This window comes from Eptesicus fuscus, chromosome 2 (assembly GCF_027574615.1).
Source record: "Eptesicus fuscus isolate TK198812 chromosome 2, DD_ASM_mEF_20220401, whole genome shotgun sequence".
Classification (NCBI taxonomy): Eukaryota; Metazoa; Chordata; class Mammalia; order Chiroptera; family Vespertilionidae; genus Eptesicus; species Eptesicus fuscus.
The window spans coordinates 87,564,081-87,585,217 of NC_072474.1; the positions used below are offsets into that span (position 1 = coordinate 87,564,081).

Genomic DNA, 21,137 nt, shown 5'->3' on the forward strand with positions numbered 1-21,137 from the left:
AGCAATCCTAATTCCATTTTTTAAGAGCTTGTGCTGCAAAGGGAAACAGAAGTGACTTGGTATTTGGAGGTGAATGTGGGTCAAGGGAATGGTTTATGACTGGGCATGTAAGTGATGCTACTCTGCCAAAGGGGATGACCCAATAGAGGGATCAGGTGCATCAAAGAGAGGGGGAAACTGCAGGCCAGACATGTCTGAGATGGCAAGAGGCGATGGGATTGAGAATTTAAAATAAACCAGTCTGTATATTACTTCAGAGGTATTTGCATTCTATTTTTAATTTCTAATTTTGTAATGAAAGGATGTATCCACCATTTGAACAATTTCAGCCACCAGCCAGGATTGAGACATATATGAGTTTTGTTGTCACACTGGGCAGGTTGAGTGCCTCTGTGTTAGGCTTACTCAGCTACTATTGTGGAGAAGGTACTGTTTTGGAATTATTCTGCTCTGTAGGTGGTGCTCAGTGTTTCTTATGATGATGGTGAAACTGGTAAATTCAGTTTCTTAGATTTTGATATGGATAGCAAGTTGGGCAGGTTCTGAGCAGAGCTAAGAAGGGACTATGAATTAATGTGCCACTTCCTTGTCCAGGTTTTATACCAGTATGACTTGATGTTTTGATAAATATGAAGCACCAATTTCACCCAGCAATTCAGGTAATACCATTTTTGCATAGACTAGCAGACTTTAGGATGGTTGGCTAATGTAGTTCAGTAGATCCTAGACAAGGTACTCATTCTAGAATTTCAGCGAAGTGATAGAAATTTTGCTTTTTTGTGTTTTTAAAGCCAGTGAAACTTCAATTTTAAAGGGTAATGTAAAGCAAATGTATTAAATAAATGGTAATTTAAAATGTATTTTGTGTAAGTTCAAGTGTACATTTGGTGATATTTAAGTAACTATATTTATCAACCATACTGGGATATGTGTTCTGTACCATGGGTAAGTATGGTGGTTATCAGAGTGGGGGTAGGGGGAGGTAATAAAGGATAAAGGGGACCAAGTATAAAGTGACAGAAGATGATTTGACTTTGAGTGGTGGGTACACAATGCAATATGCAGATCATGTATCATAGAAATGTACACTTGAAACCTATATAATCCTGTAAACCAATGTCACCCCAATAAATTTAATATATTTTATTGATTTTTTACAAAGAGGAAGAGAGAGGAATAGAGAGTTAGAAACATGGATGAGAGAGAAACATCGATCAGCTGCCTCCTGCACACCTCCTACTGGGGATGTGCCTGCAACCAAGGTACATGCCCTTGACCGGAATCGAACCTGGGACCCTTGAGTCCGCAGGCCGACGCTCTATCCACTGAGCCAAACCAGTCAGGGCAACCCCAATAAATTTAATTTAACAATCTTTATGTAAGAAAATACAAACAACAACAACAAAATTATATAGTATCATATGTCTCAGTTATCTATTACTACATAACAAATCACCCTCCACTTAAAGGCACACAACAGCAACCACCATTTTATCACACTCATCCTATATAATAAAGAGGTAATATGCAAATTGACCCTCACACCCTCATAAGATGGCTGCTTATGACCAGGCCAGCAGGGGGGTGGTTAGTGAGGAACGACCAAACGACTGAACAAGGAGGCTGTGTGGAGCGACCAGGCCGGCAGGGGGGTTAGTGAGGGATGACCAAATGACTGAACAGCAGGCTGTGTGGGACGACCAGGCCGGCAGGGGGGGCAGTAAGAGGTGACCAGGCTGGCAGAGGGGGACAGTTGGAGGTGACCAGGCTGGAAGGGGGTGCAGTGAGGGGCAATCAGGCCAGCGGGGGAGGGGAGCAGTTAGGGGAGACCAGGCAGGCAGGCGAGCGATTAGGAGTCAGTGGTCCAGGATTGTGAGAGGGATATCCGCCTCCCGTGCACAAATTTCGTGCACTGGACCTCTAGTAGAATCTATAAGGATTGGACAGCACAAGATGTCTACTCCACAATGTCTGTGCCCTTATCTTAGAAATCTTGATAGCTGGGTGTGACTCAGATAACTTGGGGCTAGAATCCCCTGAAAGTTTTCTCCCTTATATGTCTGGCTCCTAGGCTGGGATGACTTGAAAGCTGAGATAAGCTGGAATTCTCCGCTGGTGCACCTGCATGTGGGTTTTCCATTTGGCGCAAGCTTCTCTCACTGTGGTAGCTGGGCTCTAAGCGTGAGAGTCCAAAAGAACTAGGCAGGAGCCACACATTTTTATTTGCTTTATATCCATGATACTTTTTGAATGTAGTTTATAACTTTTATTTGTTTTAAGTGATATATGAGAAGGTTTTCTATGGAATTAGTATTTTTGTCAGTTTATTTTTTTCCTCTTAGAGATCATGTATATAACAGCTCTTTAATAACCGAGCTCCACAAACCTTGGAAGTAAGGTTAACTATTTTTCTGGTCAAATTTGCCTTCTTGTTTTAGTATGCTCTGTGGTTTCAGTTATGCTGGTTACCTTTGGTGATCTTGTTAATGATTCTTTTATTAAAAGACTGCAATTTGAATATATGCACTTCACCCGACTACCTATTGTGCCTTGGTACTTTGTCAATCTGCACAGAATTTTTCTTTTTATCATGCTGTACACTTGAAAAGCAGACTTCTTCTTCCATGAAATTTGAGCAGGGGAAAGGAAAGGAAATAAAGGGAAGGGAGGAGTTACAAAAAGGACAAATGTCCCATAGACTGTGATTTTATTTTGCTAGAGAGACAAATTCCTGCTTGTTCAAGAAGAGATAGTACCACATTACATTATTTTGTGGCTCAGTTGACTCAAGGAATCATTGGAAGAGCTTTCATGATGAGCGAGGCGGGGTGATAAGTTCATCCTTGAGGAAGACATTCTTATAAAGGAGAGCTCATCCCCCTTTATTTACTTTCACTTGTCTGCCTTGGTCCCCTCCCCCCTTGTCTTCCTCTTTTCAACTTTTTCTATTCTCTTTCTTACCAGTGCTAAAGTGTTGGATGACAGGGGCATGGAAAACCATTTAAAGGAAAGCTCTTCAACAAATTTAAAAAATTTTTGTTATGGAAAATTTCAAACTTAAACAAAAATAGGGTAGTATAATGAACCCCTGTGTCTACCACTTAGCTTCACTAGTCATCAACTCAAGAACAATTTTATTTTGTCTGTACACCCACATACCCCTTACCAGATTATGAAGCAAATCACAGGTATTATTTTACCTCTAAACTTTTCAGTATGTAGCTGCAAAAGAAGAACTCTTAAGAAATACACAATACTATTATCACACCCAAAAAACTCTAAAACAACCCAACATTATCTTTTTCTTTTTTTTAATGTTTTTTTTATTGATTTCAGAGAGGAAGGGAGAGGTAGAGAGAGATTGTAACATCAATGATGAGAGAGAATCATTGATTGGCTGCTTCCTGCATGCCCCCTACTGGGGATGGAGCCAGCAACCCGGGCATGTGCCCTTGACCGGAATTGAACCTGGGACCCTTCATTCAGTCCGCAGGCTGACACTCTAGCTACTGAGCCAAACCAGCTAAGGCATAACACTATCTTTTTAAAAAAATCTTCATCTAAGGATATTTTTTTCCATTGATTTCTAGAGAGAGTGGAAAGGAGGGAGGAGGGGAGAGAGAGAGAGAGAGAGAGAGAGAGAGAGAGAGAGAGAGAGAGAGAAATCGATGTAAGAGAAACACATAGGTTGGTTGCCTACCGCATGCACCCCTACTGGGGCTGGGGAATCTGCAACCAAGATACATGCCCTTGACCTGGAATTGAACCTGCGACTCTTAGGTCTGAAGGCCAATGCTCTAGCAAACCATCCAGGGCTCAACACTATCTTGATTTTATCAAATCTTAATATTAGGAAACAAATGTTACAAAAAACATAATGTTATCACTATCCAGTTAGTGTTCAGGTTGCCACAGTGTCTCATCATACATTTCAGCTAGTTGAGTTGTCTTAGGACTTTTAAATTTCATTGAATCCTCCTCAATCACTCTTTTTGTTCTTGAACTATTTTGTTAAAACAGTTGAATGCAATAATGCCTTGGATTCTCTATTCCTATTTTAAAAACCATAAGGAAAAACATATGTTGACATAGACATATGTTCCTCATTAAAAACCACTTTGAATACTGCAGTCAAGGAACACATATAGGCATTTGATTATTTTATATATACTTTCCAAATTTCTTTATTCTTATGTTTTCTTCTAGTAAAAGGTACTTTACTCACTTGAGATACTTGCTATTTATGCCTGTTTTCAATGGTTATTGTTTCCCTTTGAAATAGCATGAAGCAAAAAGAGAAGTATTTGTTTTATGTCAGAAATTCCCACATCTGGGGAGAATTAGTGCCAGAATATTGTCACTTAAAGTGAATCCACTTAAATATCATAGTAAGCAGTAAAAGAAAAAGCCCAGTATGATTCAGACTTTAACATGTTTATTTTATCTCATATATGGCACCGCTTAGATTATACTTGCTAACTCTTAGAACAAAGAGTGAATCAAGTACTAATTGTTTTCTTGAGATAGTTTTTCTGATGGAAATGCATGGTAAACTTTTACTTCCTTCACTTCATTTGAATTTGTCAGCACAATCTAAAGAGGGCCATTTTTTTTCAAAAGCAGTAGAAAGCTTAATCAGTTTTTGCATGGGTGTGTCTACTAGGTAGAATAAAGGTTAAGCCACTATAACCAAGAACAATTATATGCAATTTCAAACATAAGATAGAAGTGTGTTTATTTCTTACAATGTCCAGGCTGGAGGGGCAGCTCTGCGCCATGAAGTCATTCAGAGACCAGGTTCCGGTTCCATGGCATTCCTCCTTTGTCTCCTTTGGGTGTTGCCTGGAATGCATAAGGAAAGTTGAGTTTGCCATGTGTACTTTCTAGCTGATGGGAAGGTGGAGAATGCTCTAAACCCAGGGGAAGTCACTTGTCTTAAAATTGAAGATGATCCACATCTCACTTCTGCACATATCTCTTTGGCTTGTTGAGGAAAGAAACAATTTAAGCTATGTCACCAAACCGAAACGCAATAACTAGCTGAACTGCAGTTCCAGACTCTCCCAGGAGTGGAATCTCCTGATCAACACTAGTGAGGTAATCTGTTTGATAAAACCCCAGCATTTTCCTTATGGAAGCTGTCCTTGCCTGAAACACTCCACTTAATTTCTTAGTCCTACAGTTTCTTTTTTTTTCTTTTCTTTTTTCTTTTTGGCCTTAAAAACCTTCTATTTTGTACAGCTCATTGGAGCGCCCTTCCGGTAGCTAGATGGGATACTGCCCAATTCATGAATCACTATATAAAGCCAATTAAATACCCAAATATACTCAATTTAATTTTGTTCTTTAGTAGGCTTTAACTTAGATGGCCATACCTAACTGCAAAGAAGGCTGGGAAATATCATCTCTAGTTCATATGTCCAGGAAGAAGGGAGAATGGATTGGTGTGTGTGTGTGTGTGTGTGTGTGTGTGTGTGTGTGAGAGAGAGAGAGAGAGAGGGGGGGAGGGAGGGAGCAAAGAGCACTCTTGTGCAGTGTATCTTACTATTTTGATTATAAATCATTCTGTATTCTGTTTTGACGCTTCTATTGTGTTATTTTTGAGTGTGATTGAGCAGTTCTCCAGTATCGCTCTCATTAACGTCTTGATCCTCATCTTTGGAATATTTGCTAGTTCATTGGCACCTGTATTATTGACTGTTGCATCCCTCATTCAGTGAGAGATAAAGACCAGCAAAGCAGAACTTAGTAATGTGAAAGGGATATATGCTTGGGGCCTATGTGGTCAGTTGATCAATGAACATTTTTTATGTTATGATAACTTCTGCTTCTCTCTAGAACCATTGAACTATGAATCTCATGTGTAGTAAGTATATGTGTGGATTCTTGGAAGTATTGCACGTGGGTTTATTTTCTAAAACATTTCCCTCCATTTATTGCTCTTTTTTTTCCTTCCTTTTTGTAAATGGTGAGGTTCCCAACCCCAGTCGCAGCCAAAGCCCGCAGAGGGGAACTTCGGTGTAGGACCCAAGCCTGTGCTGAAGAGCACCTGCCGTCTGTGTGTTTGCCTGTATCACATGGACAATACGGAACAGCTCTTCTCCGCGCAGCACTGCTCGGTCCGTTTCCAGGTTCCCCTGCCTCGTTAGTCCAATCCCCCACCATGTGGTAGCGAGCTGGGCTCCAGGGTACATGACCAGGAGCGATAAGTCAGCTGGCCTCTGTAACTTGGGCCTTTTGTCTTCTCTTTAGGTAGGGGTTTTACTAGATATTTTAAAAAAAATAACACTTATTTTTCAGTTACCATTGACATATAATATTAGTTTTAGTTAGAAGTAGAAGTTCTGAAACAGAGGGCTTTAACTAAACTCGACTGATCTTAGGGAATAGTTACAGCACAGTGATTAGACATTTATATAACCTATAGTGATCACCCCAGTACATCTGGTACCCATCTGCTACATACATAGTAATTACAATAACATTGACTATACTAGAGGCCCTTGCTGCCGCTCGCCGCCCTGCCCACTGCCCGCCCCTGTGAGCTGTGAGCCACCCTGCCTGCTCACCACCAAGAGCCGCCCCGCCTGCCCGTCCACCACGCGAGCCGCGAGCTGCCCTGCCCGCTGCCGTGAGCTTCTGCTCGCGGGCCGGGGGGTGGGGTTGGGGAGGGGGCACCGAGAGGTGGTCAATGCACCTCATAGCAACTGGTCAAGTGGTCATTCCGGTCATTCCGCTTATGGTCCCTGGCCTTTTATTATATAGGATTCCCTATGCACTACTTTACATCCCTGTGACTATTTTTATAATTGGCAATTGTACGTATTAATCCCTTTCCTTCTTTCACTACCCCCCCTCCCCGAACCACCTTATCAAAATGTTCTTTGTAACTATAAGTTTGTTTCTGTTTTGTTTGTTTATTTTGTGTTTGTTTTTAGATTCCACATACAAGTGAAACCATTTGGTATTTGTCTTTCTCTGTCTAATTTATTTCACTTAGCATAATTTCCTTTAGGTCCATCTGTGTTGTAAATGGCAAGATTTCGTTCTTTTTTATGGCTGAGTAATGCTTCATTGTAAAATTGCACCACAGCTTTTTTATCCATTTGTCTGTTGATGGACACTAGATAGTTTGATTCTTGAATTCCTCACCAGTTCAGCTTCAGTAGGTCAGCAGACAAACACTCAAAACTTTGTAACCTACTACATATCAACTGGCCGAAAGGAGAAATCATTGACACTTTTAAGAATATACAGGTTACACTGGGTGCCTTTGTTCAATAGATTAGGAAGGCTATAGCTTCACTTCATGATCTTAAATGGGGAGCTTAGAATGTACCATTTATTCTGATAGAAATCAGCCTAATACCTTTTTTTGTTGTTGCTTATATTTCTGTTACTTAATTCTGCTTTTACAAAAGGAAATTGAGCTTAGGCTGTGAGTATACATTGCAGGAGAGAGCATGGTTAGAGTTGTTCTGATATAATAGCTACCCATTTTAGGTACCTTTGAACTGAAATATAATCTACAGCATTTGGTTTCTCAGATAAATGTCAGTCTGATGTTTATTTATGCTAGATTTCTGAACATTGGGAACAGACGCTAACTTTGTCATAAACCTATGATGAGATGTGTAAAGGTTATGCGTTCTAGTGTAGAAGTTCTGAAACAGAGGGCTTTAATTAAACTCTACTGATGTTAGGGCATAACCAAGTGTTAGATTGAATTATATAATATGGCTGATTTTGTAGGTAAAATAGTGCTGGGTAATGACAATTTCATATGGCCTAACCTAAATGATGTGAATTTCAACAACCTCAAATCACTCTGCTCCTTCCTTTAAGGAGTTTATCCTTCCCCCTACCCTGATAACTAGGATGTTTGTTTCTTATTTACTGAACCCCTTACCATGCTATCATTTGGTAACTCAGATTACTTTTGTTTTCATCTGTCTCTGACTACCTTTCCTGGTTAGCACCTCTGTTCTCTCTCTTTTTTAAAATCTTCACCTGAGGACATGTTTTTTAGAGAGAGAGGAAGGAGAGGAAGGAAGGGAGGGAGATAGAGATAGAGATAGAGAGAGATAGAGATAGAGATAGAGATAGAGATAGAGATAGAGATAGAGATAGAGAAACATCCATGTGAGAGAGAAACATTGATCGGTTGCATTCTGCTCACACCCTGACCAGAGATTGAACCTGAAACCTAGGTATGTGCCCTGACCAGGAATAAACCCACAAGCTTTTGTGTATGGGATGATGCTCTAACCACCTGAGCCACCCGACCAGGGCAGTACTTCTGTTCTCTTGATTAAAAAAACAATACTATGAAAGGTTGTAGAGACTAGAATGGACAGCCCTAGTAGCTATCCCTTTGTGGTGAAGAAGGTACTAAGATCTTTTGGTTAAAATTGCCAAACTGTGAAACTGAGAATCATTAGACTGGTACTCAGATTTGCAACCTTGGACAGGAATATAAATTCTTGGTGGCTTGGGTTTCTCATGGATGAAACTGTGACAGTTTCCATTATCTACTTCAGAATACTGGTGCTCCAAGAACAGACATACAGACCAGAAATTGACACAAGCCGTTATGCTCAATTAATATTTGACAAAGGAGGCTAGAGCCTACAATGGAGTCAAGACAGTCTCTTCAATAAATGGAAAACTGGACAGATACTTGCAAAAAAATGAAACTAGACCACCAACTTATACCATGCACAAAAACAAACTCAAAATGGATAAAGGACTTAAACGTAAGATGGGAAACCATAAAAATCTTAGAAGAAGCCATAGGCAGCAAAATAGCAGACATTTGTTATAGCAATATCTTTAATGATACAGATCCTAGGGCAATGCGAACTAAGGAGAAAATAAACAAATGGGACTACATCAAAATAAAAAGCTTCTGCACAGCAAAAGAAACCATCAACAAAGCAATAAGAAAGCCCACTGCATGGGAGAACATATTTGCCAATGTTATCTCTGATAAGGGTTTAATCTCCAAAATTTACAGATAACTTATACAACTTAACAAAAGGAAGATAATCCAATCAAAGGACTTAAATAGACACTTTTCGAAAGAGGACATTCAGAAAGCCAAGAGACATATGAAAACATGCTCAAAATCAGTAATCATCTGAGAGATGCAAATCAAAACAACAATGAGGTACCACCTCACACCTGTCAGAATGGCTATCATCAACAAACGACAAGTGCTGGAGAGGATGCGGAGAAAAAGGAACCCTCGTGCACTGCTGGTGGGAATGCAAACTGGTGCAGCCACTGTGGAAAACAGTATGGCGTTTCCTCAAAAAATTAAAAATGGAACTCCCATTTGACCCAGTGATCCCACTTCTAGGACTATATCCCAAGAAAACAGAAACACCAATCAGAAAGGATATATGCACCCCTATGTTCATAGCAGCACAATTTACCATAACTAAGATTTGGAAACAGCCTAAGTGCCCATCAGCAGATGAGTGGATTAAAAAACTGTGGTACATCTACATAATGGAATACTATGCTGCTATAAAAAAGAAGGAATCGTTACCATTTGCAACAGCATGGATGGAACTGGAGAGCATTATGCTAAGTGAAATAAGCCAGTCAGAGAAAGAGAAATATCACATGATCTCACTCATTTATGGATAATAAAGAACATTATACCGTATTTTCCGGCGTATAAGACGACTGGGCGTATAAGATTTTCCTGGGTTAAAAAGTCATCTTATACGCCGGAAAATACAGTAGTCCAATATATCTAATCCATTATATCTAATCCCATTAATATAGTCCAATATACCATATTTTCCGGTGTATAAAAGGACTTTTTAACCCAGGAAAATCTTATACGCCCAGTCATCTTATACGCCGGAAAGTACGGTAAATTGATGAACAAAAATAGATACAGAGGCAGAGAAGCATCGAACAGACTGTCAAACTACAGCAAGAAAGGCTGGGGAGGGTTGTGGGGGGAGGTAAGAGATCAACTGAAAGACTTGTATGCATGCATATAAGCATAACCAATGGATTCAAGACACTGGCTGCGGGCGGGGGGGCAGTGAGGGCATGTGTGGGGACGGGGGTAGGGGAGGCCGGGGGAAGGTCAATGGGGAAAAAAAGGAGACATATGTAGTACTGTTTGTAATTCTTTAAACAATAAAATAAAATAAAATAAAAAGAATATTGGTGCTCAAAGACTAAAGTGTTAGGTTTTCTAAACTTCTTAAAAATTTAATTTTTTAAAGATTGAGGTAAATTTACATATAACATTATATTAGTTTCAGTTGTGCAAAATAATGATTGGATTTTTGTATATATTGCAAAATGATCACCACAAATAAGTCTAGTTAACATTAAGATTTACTCTCAGCAACTTTCAAATATGCAGTTTAGTATTATCAACTACAATCACCATGCTGTACATTACATTCCCAGGACTGATTTGTTTTATTATTGGAAATTGGTACCTTTTGATCTCCTTTACCCAGTTTGCCCACCCTCTAACCCCTGTCTCTGTCTATGAGCTTGTGTTTTTTTTTAAAGAACTCACATATAAAAGTTATAGCATATGGTATTTTTCTTTCTGTGTCTGACTTATTTCACTTAGCTTAATACCCTCAATGTCTATCCTTGCTATTGCAATGGTAAGATTTTGTTCTTTTTATGGCTGCATAATATTCCATTGTGTATATATACCACATCTTCATTATCCATTCATCCATTGATGGACACTTAGATTGTTTTCATATCTTGGCTATTATAAATAATGCTGCAATGAACATAGGGCTGCATAATTTTTTCAAATTAGTGTTTTTAAGTTTTTTCAGGTATACTAGTATATACTTGAGAGGGATTGCTGGATCATATGGTAATGCTAATCTTAATTTTTTTGAGGAACCTCCATAGCGGCTGCACCAATATACATTCCCATCAATAGTGAACAAGGGTTCCTTTTTCTCCACACCTTTGCCAGCACTTATTATTTCTTATCATAGACACAGACAACAGTGTGGTGATGGCCAGCAGAAGGGGAGGGCAGTGGGGGCTGGGTGCGAGCAGGCAAAGGGGTGGGGAGGGAATGGGAACGTCTGTAATAGTGTCAACAATAAAAATAAAGTAAAAAAAAAGACCTTCCAGACCGTAAGGTCTCTGTTGCAGCTACTCACCGCTGCCATTGTAATGTAAGCAGTTACAGACAATATGTAAACAACCGAGTATGGCTGATTTGTAACAACATTTTAATTACAATATAAAAAATAAAAAATAAGATAAATCAATTCCAGGGAAAATAAAGCATTTTGCAGAAAAAGAAAAATAATCACATTATTCTACAGAGTTCAGCTCTGTAGAATACATCTAGAACAGCGGTCGCCAACCTTTCGGACCTCATGGACCACTAGTGATCCATGGACCACCGGTTGGTGACCGCTTATCTAGAACATCATAATAATGTAAACAAAAAATAGTAATCTTACTACTCATATAAATATATTGAGGGTAAGTGAGTGCAGGAATTGTGCTTGTGTGTGGGTGGGGAGGACATTGTGAAAGACCTATATCCTTCACAGTACTCGTAGGAAGTCATTAGAGCATACCTAAAATTGAAAAACCAAGAAGTAGCAACACAAGTAGGTTACTTAGAGAGTGACAGTACAAACAAAAAATTTTTAAAATAAAAATATTTGCCTCTGAGAATCAGAAAATTATTGGAAGATGGCAGTGGAAAGGTATATGCTCTCTACTCTCCTCCCCTAAAAGTCTATTAAAACTTAAAAAAAAACAACAGGAAAATATTCCTGTCTTCTTTAGAGCATTGTTTATTTTTTTTTTTAAGTTGGCAAAGTTTTACTGATTAACTGTAGATCTTCTCTCAATACCTTTAGGTTCAGCTCCTGAAAAAAACTCTAACTTGATCTAATTTGGCTTAGTTGCTCTCTTGGCCTGCTGCTCAATGTCATCTTAGGTTTTCCCTTCAGCATCATCTGGGAGAGTCTCCTTACCTTTCTTTTGTGTTGGAACCTTTGTTTCCTGTCTACCATGTATTTTGTGGCCTACTTCTTTCTTTTGGTAGAGTACATCCTCAAGTGGCTTTTTGAGAAGGCTGAATAGGAGGTAAAAAATTTTAAGCCTTGCGTATTTGAAATATGTCTTTATTCTCTTGTCACTGCATTGCTAGTTTGGCTGAGTATAGAATTTTGGGTTAGCAATCAGTTTCCTTTGGGATTTTTCTCCATCATCCTGTATTGCCTTTGATGATTGCCACTCTGAATTTCAGTCCTTTCTATGAAACCCACTTTTAAGCTTGTTGAATCACCTGCCCTGGGTGTTGAGACCTTTTGCTTCTAGAGCTGCAGATGAGCCACATCCCACTTATCCTCCAGGACTTCCAAAAGTCTTCCGTTTGGTAACTATCGTGTTACTCACTGGGCTGGGAACTACACATTTGCATATGGCCTGTTTTCCAGGGCATAGCTTGCTTTTCTCTTACAGTCATTTTTTGTAAATTGTTTTCACCCTGTGTTGAAGATGTGCTACAGAAAGATGAAAAGATAATTTCCAAGGATGTGGTATTTACAGATCAGCAGCTTCTCAGGGGGAAAAAAGGAAAAGGGAGCACCAAAATTTTAATTTAGAATAAGGAAGACCAACTTAGATGCAAAAGGAGCAAGAGCTTTTTTCTGACTTTTCATTTTAGTTTAGGTAATGGTTTAATTGGTCTTTTAAAGACCACTTGGGGTCTTCCACTAACTATACCAAATATGGGCTGACTAGGTTAGCTATGACTGGGTTTCCTTTTCCCTTGTGGTATAGTTAGTGGAAGACCCCAAGCTCTTTCTTTAAGGAAGTGACTCTCAAATCTATTTGCACATTAAATTATGATGCCCTGGGCCTCACCCCAGAACAACTGAATAAAAATATCTGGGTCCTCGCCCTGACCGGTTTGGCTCAGTGGGTGGAGTGTTGGCCTGTGGACTGGAAGGTCCCAGGTTTGATTCCGGTCAAGGGCATGTACCTTGGTTGTGGGTACATCCCCAGTGGGGGGCGTGCAGGAGGCAGCTGATCAATGTTTCTCTCTCATCGATGTTTCTAACTCTCCTTCTCCCTTCCTCTCTGTAAAAAATGAATAAAAATATATTAAAAAAAATCTGGTTCCTGGACATGTACATTAAAAAGAAAATCTCTTGCCCTAGCTGGTTTGGCTCTGTGGTTAACGCGTTGGCCCTCAGGCTGAAGGGTCGTGGGTTCGATTCCCTGTCAAGGGCACATTCCTTGGTTGCAGGCCCCAGCCCCGCTCCGATTGGGGTCTGTGGGGGAGGCAACCCATCAATATGTCTCTCTCATATTGATGTTTCTCTTTCTCTGTCTCTCCCCCTCAATTCTACTCTCTCTAGGAAATCAATGGAAAAAATATCCGCCAGTGAGGATTAAAAAAAAAGAAAATCTTAGGTTGTTCTAATATACCAGAGGCCCGGTGCACGAAATTTGTGCACAGGGGTGGGGAGGGTCCCTCAGCCCAACCTGCACCCTCTCCAACGGCGACGGGCAAGCAGGCCCTGCTGTCTGCTCTCTGTGGAGCCCGCTTGTCTGCTCACCACCGCAGGCGGGACTGAAAGGACTCGGGGACTCCAGCAGCAGGCAAGCAGTGCAGCCGGACCTGCCTGGAGGCGGTCCGGCTGCGCCACTTGCCTGCCGCCCCCAGGACTGGGGGACTCTGGAGGGGCTGAGGGGACTGGGTGCCGCCATCTTGTGGCTATGGGCGCTGCCAGCTTTGTGACGGAGTGACAGTCAATTTGCATATTCCCTCTTTATTAGATAGGATACTTAAGGTTGAGAACTATTTCTTTAGTAGGTTAAAATCTAGGTGAAAATTCAAATATATATATATATATTAATTGCTATATAACATGGAATATTATGATGAGCTCTATGATGAGTGAGACAGAGATTATGGGTACATGAATTGGGAGGGTTTTTTGTTGTCAATCCTCACCCAAGGATATTTTTCCATTGATTTTTAGAGAGAGTGAAAGGGAGAGGGAGAAAGAAACATTGATGTTCTAGAGGCCCATCGATTGATTGCCTCCCGCATGTTCCCTGCACTGGGCACATGCAACTAAGGTACATGCCCTTGGCTAGAATCAAACCTGGGACCTTTCAATCTGCAGGCCAACACTCTATCCACTGAGTCAAACCAGCTAGGGCTGATAGGAAGGTTTTTAATAAATTTGAGTCACCATGAAAGGCTTCATCAAGAAAGTGTGTGTTGAGGTAGGGGAGCTTTCATAGGGAGAGAGGGGTCTCTAGGTCAGGGATTGAATGCCAAGTATTTTGACTGAGTGTAGAATATATGGGCAACAGTAGAAATAAAAATTCGATGTTAGGTTGTAGCCAGACTCTAGACAATCCAGTATCAAACTAAGGAGTTTTGACTTTATCCTGCAGGTGGGAGGGAGGCTTTGAGGAGACATTGAGGGAGGCATTGAGGATTTCTGTTGAATGATCAAAGTGGCCTGATCAAAGTGGTGTCTTTGAAGAGTGATCCAATAGGAATGAGGGGTATGTAGTGTGAATAACATGAGGCAAGAGCTGGGGAAAGGAAGATCAGTTGGAAAGCTTCTATTATGGTCAAGAGTATAATGCTCTGAGCTAGGAAAAGAGCAGTGGAATTAAAAAAATAATGATAAACATTTGTATACTGTTTTCAAAATAACTAAGTTCTTTTCCACATCTCATTAAACCTCACAATAACTTCATGGTATTGACTTCCATGTTTTATAAAGGAAGGAACTGATACACAGAGTTAAGCTGCTATGAAGTAACCAAGTGGAAAATGGAAGGGCCTAAATGGATGACTTCAGAGCAATACTAGAGAGTTGCAAGGGTGCTTCTGAGGTATCAGGTTGGGTGTGAAGATGGTGGAATTCCTCAGTGGCTAATTCAGTGTCAAGTCTCTGGCTGTGATCTCAAGTAACCCCTTATGTTCTTCTTCTTCTTTTTTTAAAATATGTTTTTATTCCAGAGAGGGACGGCGAGGGAGAGAGAGATAGAAACACCAATGATGAGAGTGAATCATTGATTGGCTGCTTCCTGCACACCTACTGGGGATTGAGCCCGCAACCTGGGCATGTGCTCTGACCCCTGACTGGGAATCGAACCATGACTTCCTGGTTCATAGGTCGCTGCTCACTCACTTCCATTGCATTTATGGTTTGATATACAATGATGTCTTATAAAGGTATGGTGAAGGAAGGGAAGAAATGGCTGTCACCAATTCAACTTGTCTCAAATAAGAATATTCAGGCCTTTTCTGAGTATCCTGAGTTTTCAGATAGTTAAGTTTTGTTGAATATTGGAAGGTTTAGTCTGGACATGGGACTCCAAATATGGGCTGACTAGGTTAGCTATGACTGGGTTTCCTTTTCCCTTGTGGTTGAGAAGAGAACTGTGGAGTGTGGTAGTGTAGACTCGAGAGAACATCCTCGTGGCTCTGGTGATTAGGGTGTTTGATCAAGATTGCATCCTTGTCAGAGCTGGAGATTGAACCATAGCAATCACTGTGGTAATTCACTTTGTTCACACATTTACCTTATCTATGTGCTTGTCCATTTTGTATACCAAGACCCTGAGGCTATTCAAATAGAAGCTTAAATTAGCTATGCAGGTGATGAATTGTACTTTTCCATCTGAGATATTTGTTTCCTTGCAATCAAATAGCAGAAGAGTGTGCCAGAAAGTTAAGGGATGCTGGGGAGGTACAAAGGAGAGAATCATCATCATGGCAAACCTTGATTGGGTTTTCTATAAAATGCTGGGTATGGGTGAAGAGAATGAGGCTGGGGGCGGAATGGAGGTTGAGCTTTTGTGACCTGGCATTCTCAGTCCAGGTGTGTAGAATAACATTTATTGGCTCTGGGTGTGGGGAGGATAAAGGCTATTTTGGTGATTTGAAATGACAACATCGTTGGAAAATTAAAATGTCACATTTTATTTCAACTGTTCATTTTCTTTAGAATACTGGAATCTTCAATGGCAGGAGAAGGAGTGATCAGAAGACCGAGATGAATTTTAACACTATTCTAGAAGAGATACTTATTAAAAGGTCACAGCAGAGGAAGAAGACATCGCCCTTAAACTACAAAGAGAGACTTTTTGTGCTTACAAAGTCCATGTTAACCTACTATGAAGGTCGAGCAGAGGTAGGAGACAATCAAAATGTGCTTTGCTGATTTCTGTTGTTACTACTTTGTAATACTGCCCCCAATCTTATGGAATAAGCTTTAGGTTAATGAAGTTTATAATGAAGTAAAGGTAATATGTTATTTGGATTTGAAAGATGAAGTTTAGGATGTGGATATAAATTATTCACAAGTCCATTAATTATGGGTTTGGTATATATGGATAAACACTTTATATCAGCCTACTAAATTAATCTGTTAATGAAAACAAATTAAATCCTTATGGAATTCATTAAGTATATTGTATACATGGCTCTTTCCCATAAGTTACTGTATTACATATCGAAGTCTTCTTTAACACGTAGACACTGTGTCTGTATAAATTCATCATAAAGTGGCACAGACCTCTGCCCTCTCTCCTTCCATACGATGGCAATAAGCTTTTATTGAAATTTTTCCTGTTACGTACAGCTTATTGTGCTTTGGGAGTATGCTGAGAAATTCTGTCCTGGGTGGTGGAAATTCAGGCAAGCCGTACCTTCCAACTCTGACATTGGAAAACCTGTGTTTCAGTTTCCGTGACGGGCCACTCTTCGGTGTGCCCTCCTTGTTCTTATTACTCACAATTAGCTCACATTTCTGCATATTCTAATGAACTGGTAATTGATCTTCCCGGCAATTTATGTTGTTTGATCTTACTCATAATAACGCAGAACAAAGCGGGTTTCATAAGTGATCTTGCATTCTGCTCAGGGAACTAAATGGCATGTGGGTCAGATGACCTGACACTCCAGGGGACGCTCTGTGTGGTATTGCGAGGGAATCCAGGGGAGCACAGGGCTGGGGGTTAATCAGGAAAAAGGCCACTAAATAATGGTGAGAAAACAAGGGGTGGAGAGATTTCTCTATGTTGTGATGTGGAATAAAACAATTTTCAAGTAGTGAGTAAATCTACAACAATTGCTAGCTAAGAAATCAGGAACTTTTTATAACTGGACTTAGGTACTACTAATTTGGTTGGTGTGTTTTCTCTAATGCTGCTCCAGTATGGAAACTGGCAAATAGTTTATAAAGTCTCGGAGTAGGGAGACTAGTTGTGTCAGATCACGAAGGTCACCTCCAGGTGCGATGATTTGATAGGAGAACTCACGGCACTCAGCATATAGTTGTACTCTCAGGTACAGTTTATTTGGTTTATTACAGTGAAAGGAGACAAAGCAAAATCAGCAAAAGTAAAAGGCAAATGGGGCAAGTCTGGAGGAAACCAGGCATAAGATTGTAAGAGTTCTTTCTCCATGGAGTCACAAAGGGTGTGCACAATTCCTCCAGCATCGAATTGCGACAGTTATGAAATGTTGTTAGCAGGAAGCTCATTAGAGACTCAGTAGCCAAGGTTTTCATTGGAGGCTGATCACGTAGGTACCCTCTGCCTAGCATGTACCAACACTCAGGACTCCAGAAGGAAAGCAGTTGTTCAGCTTAAACATATTGTTTGTACAAATAGTTTAGGCCAGTGGTCGGCAAACCACGGCTCGCGAGCCACATGCAGCTCTTTGGCCCCTTGAGTGTGGCTCTTCCACAAAATACCACGGCCTGGGTGAGTCTATTTTGAAGAAGTGGCATTAGAAGAAGTTTAAGTTTAAAAAATTTGGCTCTCAAAAGAAATTTCAATCATTGTACTGTTGATATTTGACTCTGTTGACTAATGAGTTTGCAGACCACTGGTTTAAGCTCAGTGAGCTATTCATATGGGTGCTCAGAATGGCAGGGCCCTCCCAGAGTTCAAGTTTATGCCAAGGGCCAACCTTGTAAGCAAGCCTTTCCCAAGATAGTAGTCTCATAGGCCAGCTATGTTAACTCTTTTGCAAATCAGTAGTAATACTGATAAAAATGTTTGAGCACCAAATATATACTAGGCACTGTGCTAAATACTTTACATGCATTACTTTCCCCCTCAAAACAATGCTAAATTGTATTATTAGTATCCCCATTTAAAAAGTGAGTGATGTGAGGCTTAGAAAGTTTAAAAACTTGCACAAGATCAGACACCTAATGAATTACAGGGCTGTTTTCTTCAAAGCCTATCTTTGAAACCACCTTGATACTCCAAAGAGTGGAAAAAATCTGTTAAATCTTTCTATAATACAGGTAGAGTTGTATTTTAAAACAAGTATATTTTTATTACTTTCAGTTATGAATTTTTAAAATTTTCTTTGCAATAGAAGAACATTAACACTAGACAGGGTTTTTGTCCTGGCTCTGCCACTTTCTACTTGGACACTATAAACAGTGCTCTTCAATTTGTATATACACCGAGTGGCCAGATTATTATGATCTCTGAACGCATAATAATCTGGCCACTCGGTGTATATAGATATTAGAGGTCCAGTGCATGAATTCGTGCATGGGTGGGATCCGGCCAGCCTGGCCAGAGGGAAGGAACATGGGTGGTTGGCTGGCCTGCCTGCTGGTCGAACTTCTGGTTGAGGGGACAATTTGCATATTAGCCTTTTATTATATCGCATGTACACTGAGTGGCCAGATTATTATGTGTTCAGAGATCATAATAATCTGGCCACTCAGTGTATAGTTTAGAAATTACTTTTATATACATTTCCTATCTCTTTATACTTTGAACTCCTCCTTTGTCATCTCTGCTTCAACCCTAGCACTCATCCCATCTATTACCAGGTCCCATGAATTCTCCTTCCCTTTGTTACAACTTTAATGTGGCTCCCCACCCCATTCTCTCAGGTGGTTACTGCTGTACCTGATTCCACTCTTGAATATTTATCTTTCGTTTACAGAGTCTTCAGAGAGATATTGAAAACCTGTAGCTTTGTATCTTCTCTAGGATCAAGTTAAAACTCCTTAGCTTGGAATCCAAGGTGCATAATGCAATTTTCTAATTGCCAACCCTCCTCCTCCGGCCCCAACCATATACCTGCAATTGCCCTTTCTTATGGTGCCTTTGTTAATACTGGTATTATTCAGTCTACTTGGAGTGATATCCTTCTCTGCCTTCCTGTCAGGATCTATCTCTCCATCCACTGTCTCTTTTAGCCACCAAAAATTTGTTGAGTGCCTGGCAAGTGCTCATCTTTCCTGACTCAGCTCACTCCCCACCTCCTCTGAAGCCTTTCCTATTTCTTTCCCCCTAAAGGTAGAATCCACACCCCACTTCAACCCTCTGGGCCCTGTTAATACTTTATCATGGCATCTTGGTTGTCTGACTTTATTTACATATCTGCATCCTTCGTTGGACTTTAAACTCTTTGAGGGCAGGGTTCACAGCTTATTTATCTTTGCATTTCTGAGGGCCCAGTGCATAGTGGGTACTTGGTAGGAGGGTTGGCTGGATGGAAGGAGAGATGGAGAGACCATAATCTTAGACACAGGCAGGGAAGGTTCATCCTAAACACTAGTACATCATGAACCATGATAACCAGAAAGGTTGTCACACTGCAAGTGGAAGAGTCAGAATTTGAACCTTGATATTCTGACTCTAAGTTCAGTGCTTTTTCCATAATGCCACCAGTGCATCCCTTATCATTTCATTCCAGCTGTACTGAAATCGAACATTGTTTGTAATGAGATGCTTGAAATTTTAGTCTTTTATCCAGGATGACTGACATGATGGTTGAGGCAATCAGTTACGAGTATGACGTGACATGAGTCTCTTAAACATCCTGGGGAAACTCTCATATTTCTATGGAGTCTTCTGGGTCATAGAGGATGGTTTTCTTGACCAGTCCTGGGAGCCTGGAGACTGTGATATAGAGATAAGAGCCTCCTAAAGTCCTGGAATGATCACATGTTTCTCTCCCAGTTGTATCCTTACACTACATGGACCTCCCAGTGGGAAGCATAGGTTTCCAGGGCACTTGTAATCGTACCTGAAGATTTGTATCTTTCAGCACTTCCTCTGATTCTGGAGAATGGGTGTGGGGTGGGCAAAATTTCTTTTATTTACTATAGAGAAATTGGAAGCATTTGCATCACACTTTAGGTTACCAGATAGTTCAGTAGCTTGTAAAAAGTGATACAGCTCTAAACACTCAATAGAGACAGTATAGTGCTTATTGTACAAGGAAACTTTCTTTGGCTCTGAAAATTCTCAACTATATTATCCCAGAAATTTTTTCTTTTATTATTTAAACTAGTGGCCCAGTGCACGAAATTCGTGCACGGGGCAGGGGGGTTGTGTCTCTCAGCCTGGCCTGCACCCTCTCCAGTCTGGGACCTCTTGGAGGATGTCTGACTGCCAGTCGAACAATCCGGGACCTCTGGCTCCTAACTGCTCACCAGCCTGCCTACCTGATTGTCCCTAACCACTCTGCCTGCCAGCCTGATCACCCCCAACTGCACCCCCCTTGTGGCATTATCACCCCTAAATGCCCCCCCTGCTGGCCTGATTGCCCTCAACTACCCCCCCCCCCCGCCAGCCTGCTCGCCCCCAACTGCCCCCCCTGCTGGCCTGCTTGCCCCCAACTTTCCCCCACCAACCTGATCACCCACAACTGCCCTCCCCTGCCAGCCTGATCGCCCCCAACTGCCCCCTGCGCTGGCCTGCTCGCCCCCAACTGCCCCCCCCTGCCAGCCTGCTTGCCCACAATTGCTCCCCTCCCCCACTGGCCTGATCACCCCCAACTGGCCTGCTCGCTTCCAACTGCCCCCCCCACACACACACCAGCCTTCTCACCCCCAACTGCCTCCCCTGCCATCCTGTTCACCCCCAACTTCCCCCCCCACACACACACACACCAGCCTTCTCACCCCCAACTGCCTCCCCTGCCATCCTGTTCACCCCCAACTGCCCCTCCCCGCCACTGGCCTGATCACCCCAACTGCCCTCCCCTGTCAGCCTGATTGCCCCTAACTGCCTCTGCCTTGGCCCCGCCACCATGGCTTTGTCCAGAAGGATGTCTGGAAGGTCTCCCAGAAGGTCTCCTGGTC

General features: G+C 41.3%; 1 protein-coding gene across 1 annotated transcript in view; it reads left to right on the forward strand.

The window, feature by feature from the left end:
- The window catches only part of TEC (tec protein tyrosine kinase), a 117,623-nt gene that overhangs the window by 13,562 nt on the left and 82,924 nt on the right, over positions 1–21,137 (forward strand). The window contains exon 2 of the mRNA XM_008140287.3: positions 16,017–16,202. Coding sequence (XP_008138509.1) covers positions 16,065–16,202 — 138 coding nt within the window. The 5' untranslated portion in view covers positions 16,017–16,064. The remainder of the gene's footprint in view (positions 1–16,016; positions 16,203–21,137) is intronic.